Consider the following 21,926-nt stretch of genomic DNA (forward strand, 5'->3'; position numbering starts at 1 on the left):
CGCACGCCCTCTCTGTGCTGTGGTAACAGCTCGCGGTCAGCAGCTCACGTCATGTGTGATTTCCCGGCCGCGAATACAACATCATATGAAGACAAAAATTACATTTTTAGGTGAATTATACCTTTTAAATATAGTATGTGACTCATTCAACATCATTGAGGTGTCAATGTCACTGATCAATGTATGTGAAACAATGAAAAGACTCGTGCGGCCGCCTTTGCTTCTCTCCTGAACTTGAAAATTTGATTGGCAGAATCGTAGAAATGCTGGATTATGATCGTCTACAGGGTCGAATCAAGATCGCGATCTTTTTACGATTAATTGTGCAGCTCTACTATCTATCTATCCATCCATCCATAAATCTATTGTATCTTTTGTTCCTCTGTGGAATGCATCTAAACTTGATTGTCAGACAGTAATGGCCCGTTTCCACAGAGTGGTACGGTTCGGTATGCTTTTATGAACGTTTCCATTGTCAAAAGGTACCTAAAAGCGAACTGTACCATAACACTTTTTGGGTACCCTTTACACGTAATAATATATACATATAATAACGAGCCATGGTCAACCTGAGCTTTAAAAAACATTGTCGTCGTCTTGATGAACAACCACAAAGACAAGAAGAACAAATTCTGCCGTGTCCTGTTTTTGTTTTACGAGGCCGTCTAAAAGTGCAAGCAGTTTCACTTTCTCCAGGGAGTTCGCGATCGCTCGCTGCATGTCTATATTTGAAATAACAAACTGCTTGAGCCAATGATAATAGCATGCGCATTATTATTGAAGTGCTTCTGACATCCGATCCTTTCAGAAACGGACAAACGTGAGAGTGAAGTGCAAAAAAAACAAAGGAGAAGCCGGAAAAAACAAAGCAAATGATTCTTTCAGCAACCTAAAAGATGAAAAAACAGCCATGTTTAACTATTATCATCACCTTTTAGACTCTTATTGTCACAAAATGAAGGAATTACTTTCTAACAAGAGGTTACATGTGCTGCTGAAAATTAAAGACACAGATGAGAGGTTTGTGCTGACTGTAAACTTTATGTTACGCGTTTCTGAACCCAAATAAGGACTAAAAGTATGTTGTGTGTAGTTTTTCTGTAATTGGTAACATATCGGTGACTGTAAGGGGCTGTATGTGTTCATATGTGTTGCATTTATTTATTTATTTTATATAATTACAGGCATTACAGTAGGCTATTCGCCCTATCATTAATCTGCATTCATTCAAATCATGTTCATAGAAATGTAAGTGATGAACATTTATACACAAGTATTTTTGTGTATAAAGCATCTGTTTTGTGAAAAGTGTTTCTGACATGATATGTGAACGCCCCGTACAGCTTAACTCTGACATTTTCTCATGCCAGAATGACGTTAACTAAAACTTTGTCGTTTACCACCATTGGTACCCTTTTGGCAGTGGAAATGCAAGCCTGATAAAGGTAACCCATACCGTACCACCCAGAGGAAACGGGCCATAAAACTAACTAGCATATTGATTGGCAGTCTGAACAAGTTTTTGTTAAGTAAGAGATGCAGGTTATTTCACACTCAAAAAAACAAAACAAATAAATAACACAAGCACATAGAAAAACACAAACACAAACAAATAAATGGCACTCAAGCACACACACATGCTGATTTCTATGTTCATAGAGGTTAAGAACAATCCCAGTGTAAATCACTCAGATGCATGTTACTTCCGGTGGACGTGTCACCAGACCATCACTCTCAAGAAGCAAACAAGGCTTTTATCTGTTGGACGAAAGAGGAAATTACATTGCCATGCTCACTTACTCGCATCATCCTGGTAATAAGGACTGAGTAAACAGTGGAGGAAGCAGATCTAGGCAGAGGGACAGACATAAATCATTTGCTAAATAAAGACTAAAATCCCCTTGTGTATTTCCGAGCATGAGTGTGAGAAGAAAGAGCCCAGAGCACATCAGCACCCAAAGGGAAGCATTTGCATGTTTTGTATGCCGGCTGGAGATTATGACTTTATGAGTTTACTCTGGACATGTGGATTGAGCATTGCTGAGCCTGGTGGTCTGCATTAAAACACTAAATGCTAATGAATGGGCAAATACAGAAATGCTGTAACTGGTCTCAGGCTCACAAGACTATTGAGAAGCGGATTCCAGAGAAATGAGCTCATTTGTCTATGCGTCTGTACGGGTCATTGTTGTGAAATTATTGGAATTTCCCTCTAATTTGCCCTTCCACCGAATGACCGCACAAAGTTAGCCACTGTGTGCGCAGACGTGACCTTTCCCACAATCATTTCATGCTAATGGAGAAAAATGACAGTCAAAAACACATCGCCTATAATGTCAAATCAACACGGGTTGTTTCTTTGGCACATTTTTTGTACAGTCAATGATTCACTGTTGTATGTTCATTCAAATGACAAAAAGTGTCCATCTTTGCATCGTCAGTGTGCTAACTTCCTCTTCTGTTAGGAGCCTCTTTTCTACTTTTGACTACTGGATATGGTTAGTCACTAGACAAAGACATCTGGCTGCATATTCATTTACAACACCCAGATTTAACCATCAAATGAATCCTCAAAGTCAAGTCCTGCCCTTGATTTTTCTCGTTAATTGTTTTAATTCTGCACATGGCAGTTCGCTGTGATTTTAAAAGGGTCATGAAATGCTAAACTACGTACACTGAGAATTTAACCAATGTGTTGAATATCGTAGAAGACAATGCTACCATCCATTAACTTTAAGGTAGAGTGTTATTTTCTTAATCCAGGTATAGAGTTTAGTTTATTTGTTTTTAAAACAGTCTAGAGACTGACCAAAGTGCTGTACATGAGGAGAATGATCAAGCCCTATATTAAACCCAAAAAACAAAATAGGCTGCCCAATATAGCAGACACACACAGTTTAAAACAGAAATGAAAATCAACAAAATAAAACAAAGGGGGCATGCATCAATATGGAAATTTCGACTGATTCTGATAACTCATTTGATTTGGAGGCCTATATATTAGCCGATAAATATAAATACTTTTCTGCGTGATTGCAAAAGCAAAAAGCAAACAACTGATTTAATTTGGTTTTAAAACTTTAACTTCAGAAAAGTCTGAACTGATCTCTGAATAAGAGGTCTACACGGGACTGTTTTTAGTTCCACAGTAGGAAAAAAGCATCACAGAGAGAAAAATATAAACATGTGTCATTTAAAGGTGCTGTATGTGAGCTTTTGACTCTTCTAAAATATACAAATACGCTAATATGTTTGCGGCTATTTAAAAAACATGCTAAATGAACATTCTTGTTTATCTGAAAAACAATGCTCAAGTCAGATATTCTGCTTTGAATCTGTGCATTATGTGTCGGAACGGCTGTCTTTGCTTTCGTTCTTTTAACCCGCCCAATGCCAGTTTAGCCAATTGTATTGCAAAACCACGGGTTGCCATGGTGGAAAACAGTGCATTTTATTTATTCAGTCATGAAGGGTTTCAGAGTATGTGTAATTTTTAAATCAGAGTATGTGTAATTCATAAATAATTAATTCCCCTCCGCCGATGCCATCGTCCATCGCGATGTTTCACATTATACATCGCACGATGCCAAATTGGTCGCCATCGCCCAACCCTAGTACAGGCTACCAGTGTTAAAAATGCAAGTAATGAAAAGCTTCAACATCTCCTTACTATGCTTTCAGTCAATGGAGGCTGACGCCAGCCTAAAGTATAAATCCAGCTTAAAGCACAGATAGGCTAAAAAGAAAGAAGCTTATATTTCTAAAATGATGTAGTGAAAGGGATAGTGTATTGTTTGACTGCCAGCTCCCTTTCAAATGACACCTGAGTTCTGTCCACTAATTTTCGTATGTTTCGTGTGAAAATTGATCCAGCGTTTTTGTTGTTGGACCGATAATAGTTACATAAAAACATGGCATTTATTGGCTAATATCTATATGGCTACCAATATGTCACAGGCTGAGGAAACAATGAACTACTAATAAGAGATTTAAAAAAAGAGGGGATAAAGAGGGGGCTATTCTAAGCTGTACAAGCATCTATTCCACAACCCACCATGAAAAAGGCTCAGTGCCCTTTGTGTTTCAGCCTCTCGAGTTAAGTTAAGGCTACTAGGTCTTAAACTACTACTTAAAACTTAAACTTCATGATACCAGAGTAACAGGATGTGGCGGTTTCCTATGCCAATAATACATCACTGACTCATCTGTGTCACTTAAACAAAAAAAAAAATTAAGAAAAATGGAAAGAAAGTGTACTTATCTTCTCTAAATATGTTTGCTTAATTATTCACGAGTTGATTAGATCAAGGATAAAAAAATATATATATTGCTTTTGCTTGATAAAGAGTTCCTGCATTGTATAAATTCTGATCATTTCAGGGCCAGAATTTAACTACGGTTGTGGTGGAATATCACCAAAATTGAATGAATGACGCTCCACAAATTCAATAGGAGAGGCAAAATATTCAACCGCACAATTCAACAATCTACTTTGAGTGTTCTTTCTGAAATATAATATGAAAGGGCATGAAAGGTCTTAATTTGTGACATTACGTGACTATCTTCACACGTTACCACAGATTTCTTTTCACTTGTTTTTTTTTTTAAGAGCTGAAAATAATAAATCACGTTTATGTTGAGCTTATGAACATAATAGCCAATAAGAAAGATTTAGATTAGCCACTCCAGGAAATGTCAGTTCTATTGAGAGCGTACACATTAATAATCATTATTAAAATATCACAAACTGAGCAAATAAGAGCAAAAATTAACAATAACCTGATAATCTATCCCTACCTATAATAGTTCTAGTTGCATTTATGTTTTATGTTTCATGTTATATTGGTAGCAGTATACAATATTGTTATTTAAGTAATAGGGTGTCAAGGTGTTTGACATGAAATATATATACATTTTAGAGCTGCGCAATACTAGAAAAATCTAACACTGTGGTATTTTGTGTTATACACTACCTGACAAAAGTCTTGTCACCAAACCAAGTTTTAGGAACAACCAATAATAAGTTGACTTCTAGTTGATCATTTGGCATCAGAAGTGGCTTATATGAAAGGCAAAGGCCTCTAAATTACACTTATTTTACCAAAATAAAATATGATCATGCCTTGATTTTTAATTATTTAACCAGGACAGTAAGGTCTGACTTTGCTTAGACAAAAGTCTTTTCACTTAACAGAAATAATGTACAGTACAGAATATAAAGTCATGCTGCAGTGGAAAATTAATAATGTGACTTCCATGAGCTTGGAGGACTGCATCCAAACATCTCTGTAATGAGTCAAATTACTTATTAATAAAGTCATCTGGAATGGCAAAGAAAAGGTTCTCACAGGACTCCCAGAGTTCATCAAGATTCATCTTACCCCAGACATGCTCAATAATGTTCATGTTTGGTGACTGGGCTGCATTCCTGGAGCACCTAGACCATCTTTGCTTTCGGCATCTTTAATGTGGAGGCTGAAGGATGAGAAGGAGCCCTATCCTGCTGAAAAATTTTCCCTGTCCTGTGGTTTGTAATGTAATGGGCAGTACAAATGTCTCGATATCTCAGGCTGTTGATGTTGCTCTCGTACGCCCCCATACTGAATGTAACTCCAAACCATGATTTTTTCCTCTTCCGAACTTGACTGATTTCTGTGAGAATCTTGGGTCCATACAGGTTCCAACAGGTCTTCTGCAGTATTTGTGATGATTGGGATGATGTTCAACTGATGATTCATCGGACAAATCTACTTTCTGCCACTTTTTTAGTAGTCAACTAAAAGTCAAGTTAATATTTGTTGCTCTTACAACCCAGATCGACGACAAGACTTTTGTCAGGTAGTGTATATTGTGATATGAATACATTTTCACCAGGCCAATTGATATGATTCATTTAAAAAGTGCGGTCCCACTTTATATTAAGTGTCCTTAACTACTATGTACTTATATCAAAAAATAAATACAATGTACTTACTGTGTTTATAATGTATTTGAGAACACTTGTGGTGCTTTTGAGTTGGGATAGAGGTTGGGTTATGGACAGGTTTGGTGGTATGGGTAGGTTAAAGGGTGGGTTAAGGTGTAAGGGATGGTCAACAGTGTATTTACAAATGTAATTACAAAAGTTAATTACAGATGTAATTACATACATGTATTTAATCAAGCATAAGTACACAGTAAATACATGTATTTACACAATACGTACACTGTAACAAACTATTAGTTCCTGTGTAAGTACATTTTAGTTAAGGCCACTTAATATAAAGTGGGACCAAAAGTGCAACTGCATTAAATATAATAAACCATCTACAAGCATAAATCAACACAAAAAAAATAGTACAAGTAAACAATGTTTTATAGTTTTACAAGTCTAGATAACTTACAAATAGCATAATTTCTCGACTATTGCAAATTATTTCATTGCAATATCGATAATGAAACAGTATATTGTGCAGCCTTACATTTTATCACAAGGATATTTCCAGTGGACAACTATTGTCCATTAATGTAAAAGTTAACCTTTATATACACACCCTGTACTACACAGTTATTGACAACACTGTTATTTATAAAAACAACAAAATTAGCCTTATAACATTTCTAAAGATGCAATGGGAAGTTTATATATATATGATATTACTTTGATATTTGTGCATTAAATTTGTGTGTGTATGTGTGTCTAAACACTGTGAGCCAACAAAACAATGCACAATATCTGTTCATTTTGTTTCCGTGTAATGACAAACTGCAGCATGCTTTTGTGGGTAGCTCTAGTGGTTAAGCGCAAAATAAAAAAAGAGTTCGATGAGAGACCGTTATTGTGTTGTGTGTCTCTCGTCTTCCTCCTCCACGCTGTGGCTCACCACGCCCACATTTGTGGCATTTTTCAAAACCCTTTTTCATGACCCTTTAAAGCGACCATGAGGCGGAAGCTGTGACTAACTTCAGTGTTATGACGAACTTTTAAGTAAAACAGCTCGCTAAATATAAAGATAGAAAGAAATAGAATACAGTTTTTGAATAAACCGTGGAAAGTGTGCACTGAAAACTATTGAAATTAAGGCTGCACGATCTGGAGAAAAAAATCCAATTGCGAATTGCCTGATCAAAACTGCACTTAAATGTGATTATCATTTTATGAAAGAGCTGCAGGTTTGATGTGGTGGTTTTAACAGAACCAAAGAAAAATCAAGCATAATCACAAAGTACGCCACACTATGCTAGTTTATTTAATACCATTTTGTCCAATAAAGTTGTCAGTTGTCATGACAAATTAAGAAAATAACTACAGGATTTTAAATTCTGTTAAATGAATTCCATATAACATATTATATATAGATATATAAAACCTTAAAAACCTTCACATTTAGATTGTATTTTCATGACATGCACAGTGCATTGACAAGGCTTTCCATACACAATTTTAGATTTTATTCACAGCCCAAGAATTCTTGCATTAAAATGTATCATTTATAAATATATTATTTTATATATTTAATACAAGCAGTCATATATATGTACCCTCCCTTTAAGTTTACCTACTCAAAGAAAACACTCTTTTTGAAAGTATCAAACAAAACAAGGACATGCACAGAACAACATGACCATTTATTAGTTAATAAACAAATGTAACTATTATCCTGCTTGATTTTTGAGCGTTGTTGAGCGAGTTCTTAAACACCTGTGATTGGTCATTGTGTTCCCGCACTCAACAGAAAAGGGCTGCGATTGGCTCTAACGATTTGCTCTTGCGTTATTCACCAATGAGTGATGCGGATTCAGATAAAAAGCTGCGGTTGCAATCAATGGGCTTAGTTTATTTATTTAGGTTTTAATGCCATATCAGCAGCATTGGCTATATTCATGGCAAAAACATATACTAATAAATATACAATATATAATCATAAAATCAAATCAGTTTCTTAACAAACATTGATTGTAAAAAACAAAAAAAAAATAAAATAAAATAAAAATATACAAGTAGCAACAACACTGAAAGGGTCATATACAATCTTTTAGCTTGATTAAACATAAATATTCTAAAAAGTGCTCCAAAAGGCTCCTTTTCAAACATTTCACTTAAAATATTTCCAGAATAAAAATGCTCTCTAACATCATTCTGCATCTTGTATGTACAACCTGGTTATGTCTATTTCCAAAACGGTAATTATTTCATTCATTTACAACTGGATTCACTTCATACAATTTGTTGTTCTTACATTCATCCCACTCCATTTGCCATTTCTCATTAATATACTTATTTAAAACAGGTTTAATATCAGACACAGGAATTTTAAATTCTGTTATATCCAAATGTAGGGCTTGTCTATGGGCATAATAATGCGCGGTTATCACAGCTGATTCGCAATAAACGCGGTAAAGAAAACTCACGCAGCAGAGACGCTAATGTGTCTGGATCTACTAGCTAGCAATGAAATTGGGGGTTACAGGTTCTTCTGTAACAGTTGTCTTTTTTTTTAAGTAGCTGGAGCGTTTTAATTCTTCGCACTCGCCTTCTCCGCCAAAGTAATAATCGAAATGATCGCAGCTTTTATGATAAAAAAAAAACAAAACAAAATAAAATAAAAAAATAAATAAATCACACCTTTTTAAACAGCCTAATTTACAGTACAAAAAAGCAGATGCACTCTCAAAAAAATACTTTTGCTGATTGTTTAAACTACTTATTTAATTGAGCTGAATCAACAGTTCTTGGGTTTTATAGGGACAAATAAATTGTTTTATGTTTTATCTACTTCAATTTGTAAAAACAGCTAAGTTAACTTAATCGACTTGAGTTGGGACAACATGAATGACCTCCCCATAATTTTTTAAAGTGCATGGGGCATATGTATAAAGCAGAGCCATACACAGAAAAGCAGCAATACTTACGCATTACAGTATGGTCTCTTCTCAAAGCCTTTGTAGTTCTTCATGTTTAGAGTCATCTTACAGACTTCACAGCTAAAGCATCCTTTATGCCAGTACTGAAAAAGAGAGACATGGAGGGATTAAAGCTTTGTGTTTGCATTAGAAGGTGTATGCAAAAAGAAAATAGGGAAATTGTCTGCAACCGAATTGAGAAAGATTAAAACAGATAAAACGAGCGAATGACAAAGTCCTTCAGATCCCTTGGTGTTGCTAATTCAGTCACTATGGCTGTTACAAAGTCTATGTGGATCGCCCTGAGGATTAAATGGAAAGAAAAAAAACACAAAACAATGGAGTGCTTGTTCTTGGAAAGCACTTGGAAAGAAATACAGGATCGGGCACCACATGTGTCACTAAATAAGCCCAACTTGAGGTTACGTCCATTTGAAGAAACAAGTTTTTTTTCTGACAGAATGCATTATTTTCTTTAACATTCTGGCATGTTGGAAACACTGGCTGTCAAGAGGTTTCTAAAGCAAGTTACATCACCATTTTCCCAGATTCTTGCAACATAAGGAAAACACACACACACACACACACACAAAGATCCACAAACAAACAGCAAATGCTGGGAAACATCCGGAAACCGGTCTCCAAGAGCTATGCGCTAAAGTATGTAGCAGCAATTTATGCTAGACTTTGATTACCAGCTTCCTTGCTTAATGTTGACCATGGGAGTGTTTGAGTGATAAGAAACCACACACACACACACACACACACATAAGCATGTGCGCGCACACACACTGAAATTGGACTGAGGCGACTGACCTGACCCGCTACCCTACATTCCATCTATATCGCCAGTCATGCATGCTAACTGCAATGCGTACAACTTAGATGCTGCATGTTTGTCTTTATATATTAAACCCTTTTAATGGCAGTCAGCTGGAAAGTCATCGCCGTTGATGATGCCAAGAAGAGGAAGCTGCTAGCAAGAATTTTTGCAATGGTTCTGCTCATACCAACAATACAAAAAAAAACAACCTATGAGCAGATTATTCAAAGTGCTTTTTAGGCATCTGATCTGTTGCTTAAAGTAGTATAAAAAAATAAGGTAATGAAACAGACCGCCAGAAACAAATCAGTTAAGATCTTGGAGTAAGAGCTTGCTAGTGTTTTTTTACTAGAGAAATTAGTAGGGTATATTCAAAAAGAACTAATATGATAATTTCCTCATATATTGTGAATCCCTACAACACTGAGTATGTTTACACGGACACCAGTAATCCGATAATACAATTAAAACAATACTCTGATTAAGAGTCAACCATGTAAACAGTGATTTTTGATTAAATTAATCTGATTAAGTCATAACTAGACCTGTCACGATAAGCGATTTGTTGTGTGATATATTCTCATAGAAATTAAGTGTTATTATTGTCATTTTAAAACCAATTTATGTCTGCGTTTATAAAAATATTATACAACAGCATATAAATCGTCATAAATACATTCAAAGGACAAAACCAACATGTGAATGTGCATGTAAAATGGCTTTAACGTTATTCCTGAATCATCATTTATTTGGAAGTGGACAGTATAGTTATTTATTCCGCTACTTAGTTTTTATTCTCCTCCTAGGGGGTGAGTGGGGTTGGCGGTTGTTTGAGGGGTTGACCAATTAAACCTGTAGCTGTTGCACATAAAAGAATTGTACACTCTCAGAAATAAAGGTACGTGAGCTGTCACTGGCATGGTACCTTCTTCAAATATTAATAACTCAAGGGTACACATTAGTAGCTAAAGCTTTTAAGAGGAACCCTTTTGTACTTTTTAAGTATTAATATGTACCCTTGAGGTATTAATATGGACCTTTTAGGTACAAATATGTACCTTTCGAAAAAGCCCCCCCTCCCCCCTTTATTTATTTCTGAGAGTGTACTTTCAGAAACATTTGGATAATAAGGCTAATTAAAATTAAAAATAAATAAATAAATAAAGATTAGAAAAGACTTTACTGTTACTTGTAAACAATTTAAAATATTCATTTACTTCAAAGAAATTTCTTACAACACAAACTCCAGTTTTACCATCTTTTTAATATTCTTTTTTTTTTGCCATAACCGCTATCCACCAGTTCTCTCTGGACATTATGCTAAACCTCTTTTTATTTTGCACCACAATAAAATGCATTTCAAACACACAGGAGGGTAAATATTAAAAGCTTAGTTCACCGCCAAAAAATGAAATATTCTGTCATCATTTTCTCATACTCCACTTGTTCCAAAGCTGTTTCCGTTTCTTTCTTCTACTGACCACAAAAGAAGAAACTTTAAAGAATGTTAGAAAGCAGCAGCCACTGACTTGCACAGCGTTTTTTGTTTTTACTATGGGTGTTAACGGCTGTATTTTCCTACCATTTTTCAAAATATCTAATGTTCAACAGAGGAAAGAGAGTCATAAAAATTTACCAATTAAAGAATATAAACAGCAAGGATGTTTTCATTGTTAGGGGTGATCTAAGCCAATGCCTTCAAACTCAATTCCTGGAGGTCCACAGCTCTGCATAGTTCAGCTCCACCACCTGCTTAATGGTCTCTAGTTGTGTTGAACACCTTGATTATTTGGTTAGCGCTGGAGCAAAACTGTGCAGAGCTGCGGCCCTCCAGGAATCGATTTTAAGAGTATGATCTACACCTGTTATTATTAAGACAACTCTGTTTAAAACGACACAACAGTGGGACCCCTGGACCACCTCAGATGGGTGCGGTGCCTCTGAGATGTTCTCAAGAGTGACAGCTGACGGGATCAGGCACTGAAGCAGAATTGACGAGCGGAGGCTGGCCTCTCTTCTGGCTGACAGAGGCATCAGCATGCCTGAACTCAATGAAAGCGTGAAGCAACTTGTGTGAGGCCTTTCCTCCGGGCGGTGTGGATGTGCACCAACTTGCGTACGCATGATTCGTAGGAGGTGTGCCATCATCAGACGCCCCCACTTCACTTTTACGTAAACTATATGCCTCACATTCACACACACACAATAGTCATTCCTCAAGCTGCTGCTTCGTTCAAGGCCACGATCGATTAATGTGCTTTTAACGTCCATTACACGCTTTATCATCATCATCATCATCATCATCATCATCACTCCGCCCCAGATTCTCTCCCTCGCAAATAACGCTACATGCGCTGCATGAGAATAAAAGAAGGCGACCCCACCCCTCCGGAGCATCTAAAGCAATTCAACAACTCAAGATTTCATCACAGAACAGAAGAAAAAAACACAGCGATAAGGAGGATATGGGTTAAGAGGGGGTGGGGTCTGCATATAAAAGCTTTCACAAGCATGTCGAGCAGTAACACTTCCTCCAGTCCGGCTGGTAAACATGATGAAAATGCAAGGCCCGATTTACATTCGCGGATGATATTTTGAGGATAAAATGTTAGATTTATCCTGTGAATAGCACAGGCCTCAACGTTATGCACGGGCAAACTTGCACATCTGCATAACACCATTAAAAAACCATGTTTGAACCGCGTTTATAAACCAAATGTGTTCATCTGTAGTTGAAAGTCACCTTAAAAAGATGTGAGCGTTTAACATATGACCTGGGCTGTTTTGGGGGTTTTCGGGTCCGTCCATGTCGCCCACAGGACAGACTGACACGTCATAAACCACCTCCTCCTCCTCGCGAACGAGGCCACGAACAAGCAAACGCCGTTTGTTTGAAACAAATAACAATAATAGCGACTTCCTATGGTTCTCGTATCGATGAGTGACAGTGTTAACACTGAGAAAAAATCAATATATGATCGACAACTTGTAGCGTGCTGTGAAGTTATCACAATCGATCAATTTTAGCCACTTCGCCCAGACGCTTCCGCTATGATCACAATCTCAAACCACACCGTCTGAAACAGCCTTCATTTTCTCTTAAAACATCGTTATTTCATTATTACACAAAGCATGAGTCACATATAAATGACACACAAACAGAGGTGCGAGCTATGCTAGCGTATGCTAAGTTTCGCTTAGCCTTACCTTGTCAAGACAATTCACTTTTTCCGTGGGATACACCACTCGGTTACATCTGCTACACAGCGGGTTCATTTTGGAGGAATAATAACAGCAGGCCGAAGGGATGAAACGAGGACTCGGTCGGCAGAAGCAGTGTTGTGTTGTTGAGGTGTGGATCTGTAGCCGTTGATGAGTCCAGTTCGCACCGCTGGCTGTCAGCGAAACGAAGCAGACGCGGAAGGCGCGCTCACGGCTCTGCCGCTGTGTCCTGCTGCGCGCTCACGTGCACAGATAAGCAAGGGCATTCCGCGGAAGACTTTCACTATCTAATATCAATCTAAAATCGATAAAAGTCCTGATTTTGAGTTCAATTAGTTAAAGTTTGTATTAGGAAGCGTTAAACTTAATGCTGACTTGTTTTAAAAATCACACCGTCAAGCGGATACTGTGATACTCATATTGGGAGTGTCTCTTCCCTCATTTCTGTCTCTTCAGTAAAACTAGATTTGGGTTTGGGGGGAGAAGTTTTTAAAAATATATTTCTAATTCCACTTATGCACACTCTGAGTACTGAACAATTGTGAATAGTTGTGTTTGTCGAGTTAAAAAAAAGAAAAAGTTTCACATACCATATTCACATTCCTGCATGAAATGAAAGTATTGTCAGTTTCGAATCGGATGCGCCAAAAATACTTCAACGTGAGCTTTGGTTTGGTTTGGTTTAGTTTGAGTGGCCTTTTGTTTGAGCGACACCCGATGGCTAAATATACAACTACAGTACACGTACAACAGTGCAAAACAAATCTCTCATGTGTTCTGTGGTCAGTTAAGCTTCTTCATTTTGTAAGAGGGTATGGAAAATCCTTAGAAGAAAAATATGTTAAAGAAAACCCTTTTTTTGGGATATTAATATTATCAAGCAAAGTTATATTAGGCCTAATATATTTGAAATATTATAACAGGTGATACAGATATATATATATATATATATAATAAATATGGAGCAATGTATTCATAAATAAATTGGACAAAAATCTTGGCGTTCTAATGAAATATATTGTATTAATAATAAAGTTAAATAAGTTACATTCAAAATTTAATATTGCATATATTCAGCTTAAGAGGTTTAATTTGGATATTGATTATTCCCGTGATTTGTGTTGCATTGAAAAGGAATCTATTGTCCATATGTTTTATGATTGTATATACACAAGGATTTTCCTGGGTGGATGTGGAAATTGTTCTTAGAAGGAAAACCAATATTGTATTCAAGTTACAAAATTTTGATATTTGCATTTATTATGTCAATAGATGTAAAAAATGTACCTTTCTAGTACAACTTTTTTACGATTATGGTAAAGTTTTATACACATAAAAAATTGACTGGCCAAGTTTTGTTCATTTCCTTCAAGAGACTACTGCACAAGTTTGGAGAATATAGTTAATAAAAAAGTAAAGAAGACTTGTAATATACTTAAGGAACATGCGATTTTTAATTGCTGAAGTTTTTTTGTACACTCTAGCATATATTTTCATTTATTACTGTATAATTCTGTATGTGTTGTTAGTATTAATAAAATAAAATAAAAAACATATGTTCTGTGGTCTTTGCCATGCTGCTTACTATTCACCACTAAAAGAGATAGTTTACACAAAAATGAAAATTCCGTCATCAATTATCCACCCTTCAAACCTTCATGAGTTTCTTTCTTCAGCTGAACACAAAAGAAGATATTTTCAAGAATGCTGGAATCCTGTAATCACTGACTTCTAGGGCTGAACCAACAGGGTCAACACTAAAGATTCAGATTTTTACTTGCCCTGGCAAAATTTTCACTGGCCCCAGCTAAAATAAATAAATAATTAAATAAATAAGAGAAGTTAATAGCTATTTTTAGCCACATATTTTAAATAATGTGTCAAAAATAATGTCTGTCAGTCTAGAATTTTTATATTTAATATGTTAATAAATGTATTATCAGCACAATTCAATCTGTTTTGCAAACAAAAAGAGCAGTATGGAAAATGTGCAGGTATTGAAGTTCGAAATTATTTAACAAAAGGTGACAGACTTGTCCTACTGATGGCAAATTGTGCAAAACATCACCTCTTTCGTTGTGTTGTTCCCACGTAAATGTCTGCTATAATTTGATGTTGCCGTCACTTCACTGTACTGGTTTTTACTACGAATGCTCAATCAGTTTTTTTGCACTCAAGTCTGAGTCATTTGATACTGAGTATCTACCAATACCGAATTCTGATTCGATACTTCTAATACATAAAAAAAAGAATAAAGAAGAGTGAAGAAACAAATCCAGGATGTTCCTTATGTTTTATTTAATTCACCTTATTTTAACATTCAACGACTCTGTTAACTCTGTTAGCCTTCTGTGAGGCTTGAACAATCAAATAATAAATAACATCATTTCTTCACTCGTGGACATTAGTGCAACAGTAAATAAATTGAAAAAATATAATAACAAATAGCACCTCAACTTAAAACACCTATCAGGCAATCCCAAGTTTACATATCTCACAGTTCGCTATGGCAATGTTGTCGTCATCCACTTTATAATTCCTCCAGACCACAGATATACTCGCGCATTCTGCTTCAAGCTCCTTCCGAGTTCTACTTGGCTGGCATTTAATCAATAGCGTCAAAGGGATGTCATACCACATGTGTTGCTGTTTCTGTGTCAAGAAAGTCAAGAAAGAGGTCTAACTCTGTTCCACCACATAAATATAGATGTGTTCAAAAATAATGAGATTATATATATATATATATATATATATATATATATATATATATATATATATATATATATATATATATATATATATATATATATATATATCGATACATATATATTCGAGTCCTTATCGGGAAGTAACGTCCGATTTCAATTGAGTCTGAAACCATGTGTATTGGGCCCGATTTCCAATCACGTGATTGGATTTGGACATCCCTAGTTTTTACCTGGTTAAGGTGAAAAAAATAGCATGCTGAAAACCTCAAATCAGAGGAACCAAAATGCAGTATGGTGTTTACGACATCACAGAGAAGGTAGCATTTAAAGACTTAAAAGCACAAACTTAAAATGCACACAATTGATAAATAGTTGCAAACAAATGAAACATTAGTGACAAGGTAGCACTGTCCCAATCAGGCCAGTAATGATCCTGTTTACTGTCCCAAGCATCTATCATGCTTGCCCCGGGCCATCGGCAGTGGTGGAAAGAGATCTGAAAAATCATACTTCAGTAAAAGTACCATTACTTGCCTAAAAATGTAGTGCAAGTAAAAGTAACGTTGTAAATATTACTCAAAGTATGAGTAAAAGTAGCCCTTTCAAAAGTACTCAAAAGTAGTGAGTAGTGAGTATTACAATGTGAAAGCTGATGCATTTACATGTAATTGGTGGATGTGTGTAAACGTAACATTCTGTAGTACATTTAGTTATTGCCCAAACGGCACACAAACTTCATAAGACGTTATTATTAGGATAGATTTAGGTCATATAACGTGACCAAAATTCAATGTCTAGCCAGCATCTATGGAGAACGTTTTTTGACGTCCAATAACGATGTCAAATGACGTTGATATTTGGTTGATTTTAGGTTGTGTTGGAAAGTGACCAAAATCCAACGTCGAGTCAAAATCTTAAGCCAACATCATATTGACGACAAATACTGACATTTATTCATCAGGAATGACAACCAAAATCCAACATCTGATAGACGTCATAGTGGTAACATCCAAACTACGTCAAGCTGTAACATCATTAGACATTGATATTTGGTTGATTTTAGGTTGGCCGTTGGACATTGACGTCAGGCTGACGTTGGGTTCTGCGTCAACTTGATTTTCATTTCCAAACAAAATGCAAAGTCCCCACAATGTTGGGGTATAACGTCAATCTAATGTCATGTTAATGTCTTGTGCCTGCTGGGTGTTTAAGGCCATTTCGGTCATCACACACTAAACATCCGTCATCTTCTCATCAGTGACATGCATCTAAACAGTTTTTAAGTCATTGCAAGAGAAAACTTTGGGCATCTTCTTGGACATGCTTCCAAACAGTTTGCTGCAATTATAAATCGCCCATGTCTTGGACAGGAATCACAGGACTGATTTTTCTAATCCCCATAGACAAGAACTGATAAAGTAGTGACTGCAGGTTGAAGGTAAGTAATGGAGTAAAAGTAATACAGCACTATACCTTCAGTTGAAGAGTTACATGTCATCAAAAGAAACACAGATTAGTTGTATACAATCTTTATCAAAATAAGAGGAAATAACTATCCAAAATTTAGAAGAAAGAGGTCATGTTTCTATACATTACAGTTTTTGGTCACACATAATAAATCAGCATTGAATAAATTAAATGCCTGGAAAGAAAATATGCAAGATGATATAGATTGGAATTATGCTTGCTTGAAAGCTCAAACACAAACAATAAATACCAGGTTTAAACTACTTCAATATAAATGGTTAATGGGAATGTATATAAACCCTGTGAAACTTTTCTGCTAACCTTCCAGGTGTGCTCTAAATGTTGATAAAGGTACACTACATCACTGCCTCTGGCAATGTCCTAAAATACAAAAGTGTTGGAAAGAGATAACTGAATGTATGTCAGACATGCTTAATATTAAGATCCCTTTAAATGCATGCCGAGCTCTGTATTCTTGGTTTAAATCCTATGGAACTTGGAAATACAAACATTTTGGATTTTGGTTTTCTTTAAGCTAGATGGGTTATTGCATTATACTGGAAACACATGGATGCTCCATCCATATAAATGTGCAAAAATAAATAAATATTGAACTGTATTGGACTGGAAAGACTAACTTATATCATCAAAGGCAAGCAGAAGAACTTTGACTATCTTTGGGAACCATATTTGAATTTTTATATTTTTGTACCTATGTTATTTGAATGTGTATATGTGTGTATGTTTATATGTATATACATATATAAGAAGGGTGTATATGCTGTGTAGGCTGCATTGTTGTATGCCTAGTTGATGGGAAGAAAAGGGAACAAATCCAAAACAGCACTAAAGACGTACTCAAGAGAAAAAGTAAAAGTACACATTTTAAAAACTACTTAGTAAATCACAACTTCTGAGAAAAACTACTCAATTACAGTAGTTTGAGTATTCATAATTTGTTACTTTACACCACTGGCCATCGGGGCAATCCTTATTGTTAAGTCCTGGGCAATAAACAATTTTATATTGAACTGCGCTAAAATTTATGTCGATAACATTGATAAGCTCTGGGTTTTTCCACTCTATATTGATCTAAGAGCCGATCACACAGCAGAAATGTGCAACAATGGGAATCTAAAAGTGTGTTGATATTAGAGATGCACCGAATTTTCGGCCAAAAATGTTATGCCATTTAATGGACCCTTTAATTTTTGTAGCTTCAGTCATTTTTGGGATACTCTTTTAAACCTGGAAGCATTATCAACTGATATTGAAATATATATCGTTCATGATGGAAAATAATTATTGAGATTGGATTTTTGCCATATTACCCAGCCAAACTGACTTCATATTTGTTTTTCCTATGATAGAAGTCAACAGTTACCGGTTTTCAGCTTTCCTCGAGATATCGTTTTGTGTTTAACAGATGATAGAAACTAATAAAGCCACTTGAGAGTGCGTAAACAGAGAGCACATTTTTATTTATGGGTGAATTATCCCTTTCAAAAGTAAAAGCACTTGTCTAGAATTTCAATTATCTTTACTGAAGCGTGTGATACGTTTTCATTTGTATCTCCCTTTTGTAGATTTGCCTGGCATGTAGGCCCAGTTCCAGAATAAAATCACTGAGGGAGCTCCTGAAATTAGTGAAGGAGCTCTAGCCTATTTTGACATTATATTTTTGTCCTGTCTAATGATACGGTCATCACCATTTCAATCACTGCGGTTATGAGAGAGAATCTCGAAACTTTCCAGCGTGTGGATTAATGTCAGTTCTTTTTGCAGGATGAAAACCAACATTTCAAAGCCTCATTTCTCTCAGTTCTCACTTGGCCTATTTTTAGATTACAGCTGAAGAGTCTCAAAGTGAAAGCATTTCTGTTTTTTTTTTTTTTCATTGATGTAAATGTATACCCGAATATGAATGCATACCTTTGGGTTTGTTCATCTCTGTAAAGCTGCTTTGACACAGTCTGCATTGTATACACAACCTGAGGTCGCGACCCTACCTAGGGGCCACCAAAGATTTATGAGGGGTCATCAAACTCATTCTAGTAGGAATGTAGGAAATGCTTATTTGGAGATAATACAAATTCCACATGGGTATTTCAGTATATCAATTTACAGTGATTATAAAATAGAATAAATTCTGCCCAAACAACAGTCTCAGCGTGCAGCACATGGGAGATTATAGCATGTCTATTTTCACATTATTTTTCAAAAACTAACAAAATCGTTTCAAATTATATCAAGTTATTTCTAAAAATACTGTTTGTATGTGTATTTAGGGCCATTTTATATTTTGTCTGAAAAACTTTGCTTAAAAGGCACCTACTTTATCCCTTTTACAAGATGTAGGATGAGCCTTTGGTGTCTTCAGAATGTGTCTGTAAAGTTTCAGCTCAAAATACCCATCAGATTATGTATTATATAATGTAGAATCTGCCCATTTTGGTGTCTGAGTACAGTGTAGCTGTTTATTGTATCCTGTGTCTTTAAATCCAAATAAGCTGCTTCTCCCTGCCCACAGTTCCCATGTGCGTGTCTGCTTCTTCTGGATTACATCAGATAAACGGCAGTCAGTGATGGAGACAGACCCAGAAATACAGCTCATTAATCAAAAATACCAAGTAGATTTATTTCATGTATTTGTGGTGGAGTTTATTTCAAGCCTTTCTGAAATGATGAGTCACACACAAATGCATGGGTGCATTTACTGACACCATGCTACTGTTGTGATTGTAGCGGTTAAGAATTACATGGCGATTTTACATTTATTTAAAAAATTCACTCTTTTAAAAACACATTAAACATTCAAAATTTTGTTATTGAGGTGCAGATGATCCCAGAGAGTTGTAACATATGTTTTAATCCCAAAATGTTCTGTGGGACATGTGTATACATGTTATTATAGAAACATGGTGCCTGTTAATGAATTTGGTGGGTGGGGAAAACTGCACTCTTACGTCACGTTGCAGTGGGCCTCAAAATCACTGGGATTTGGATCCTATTTTAACGTCAGGAAATAAAAAAAAAGAGACTTATTGTCTTTATATCACTCCAATATGACAGTGGACACACTATACCTACGCACAGTTCTATCCAAACAGCCTACAATAGTTGATTTTCATCATAGGTGCCCTTTAAAAACTCCCACTATGCCTATTTTTCACTGTCTTTTCATCATGAATCATACATTCAGCTTAAATTATAATGAAATAATTAAAAAACTTCAGTAACCAAAAGTACATTTGTATTTTAGTTCATCACTATATCTCAAACTGCTTGATTATAACCTATGAAACTCTTTATCATACACCACAATCATATCTTTCCACTATATTTATTAATTAATTAAATCAAACCTTATTCAGCAAAGCAGAAGTGTGCTCTTTTCTGTGATTGTTTCAGGACTTCCCATTCATTTTCCTATAGAGGAAATGACTAAAAATAACAAACAGCAGTAAGCTGTCAAACTACTTTGTCTACAAAACAAATGTGTTTTTGATTATTTATTAAAGTAAGATTAATATAATAGAAAATACCAGTTTGCAACATTAGCCAGCACAATGAGCTGATTTTTTCATGGCTAAAAATCAATGGACGTGTACAAGACCAGAAATCTTGAGGTTATTGAATTAAAAGATAAGGTAAATAAATACTTTGGGTATTATGACCAGAGGATTCACAAAATAGTAGAACTCACTGACTACAGACAAAGCTGTGGATAGATCTCTGATTGATCAATATCATCAAGAGATCACCAGATGCTTTGCCGGCATCTAGCTCTCTGCAGCTCTCACATGGTCGCCCACTGAAGCTAAGAAGCCTGGTAGGTACCTGGACGGGAGACCACATGGGAAAGCTAGGTTGCTGCTAGAGGAGGTGTTACTGAAACCAGCAGGGGGCGATCAACCTGCGGTCTATGTGGGTCGTAACACCCCAATATAGTGAAGGGGACTATATACTGCTCAGTGAGCACCGTCTTTTGGATGAGATGTTCAACCGAGATTCTGACTCTGTGTGGTCGTTAAAAATCCCAGGACATCCTTCAAAAAAAGAGTAGGGGTTTAACCCCGCCATCCTCGCCAAATGGCCTAACCATCTCCATATCATAATTGGATTCATCACTCTGGCTCTCCTCTCCACCAATCAGCTGGTGTGTGGTCTGGTGTAATATAGCTGCCATCGTGTCATCAAGGGGGATGCTGCACACTGGTGGTGGATGAGGAAATTCCCCCCATTGTTTAAAGCGCTTTGGGTGTCTGGAATTTATTTTGTCTAGAACACTGCAAAAAATGTGTTGTGATCAGAAACGACACTGGAGAGTTATTGTTATTGTTACTGTTATTGCTTTTCGCCAATATTTCCTATTATTACAGCTTTAACTGAGTAAGGATGCTCAAATACACCTATAAAACTGGGCCTGGACTGGTGCTTGTGTTTAGTTATGTTTTTCGGGTGCAAATCTGTCACAAACACTATCATGATTGAGTAAATATGTGTAGGGGAAAATATAAATTCAATTTTAACCGCAGGTTTTAAGTTTATAACAACCAGAATGCATCTTTACATATATCTCATTTATCCCACATTTATTGCTATTTTTTTACTTTCTAGAGTTAATATATTTACCAAACTATATTCTATGATTATATATATATTAGGGTTGGGCCGATAGATGATGCTATCGTCCATCGCCGATGGCCAATAGACAACATGATGCTGAGCCAGCATCACCGATCTTCCGCCCTGCCCCCGTCGCAAGCCCGCTTGCAAAAAATACACACTTAGGCCCCGTTTACACTAATACATCTTAGTAT

General features: G+C 36.1%; 1 protein-coding gene across 6 annotated transcripts in view; it reads right to left on the reverse strand.

The window, feature by feature from the left end:
• lasp1 (LIM and SH3 protein 1) overlaps positions 1-21,926 on the reverse strand; it is a 59,619-nt gene that overhangs the window by 23,571 nt on the left and 14,122 nt on the right. For 4 of the 6 annotated variants that reach the window (XM_087242144.1, XM_087242145.1, XM_087242146.1 and 1 more), the window contains exon 3: positions 8,893-8,987. In XM_087242144.1, the coding sequence (XP_087098270.1) occupies positions 8,893-8,948 (56 nt within the window). In that variant the 5' untranslated portion in view covers positions 8,949-8,987. 6 annotated transcript variants of the gene reach the window in all.

This window comes from Danio rerio, chromosome 3 (assembly GCF_052040795.2).
Source record: "Danio rerio strain M-AB ecotype USA chromosome 3, GRCz13ab, whole genome shotgun sequence".
NCBI classification, from domain to species: Eukaryota; Metazoa; Chordata; class Actinopteri; order Cypriniformes; family Danionidae; genus Danio; species Danio rerio.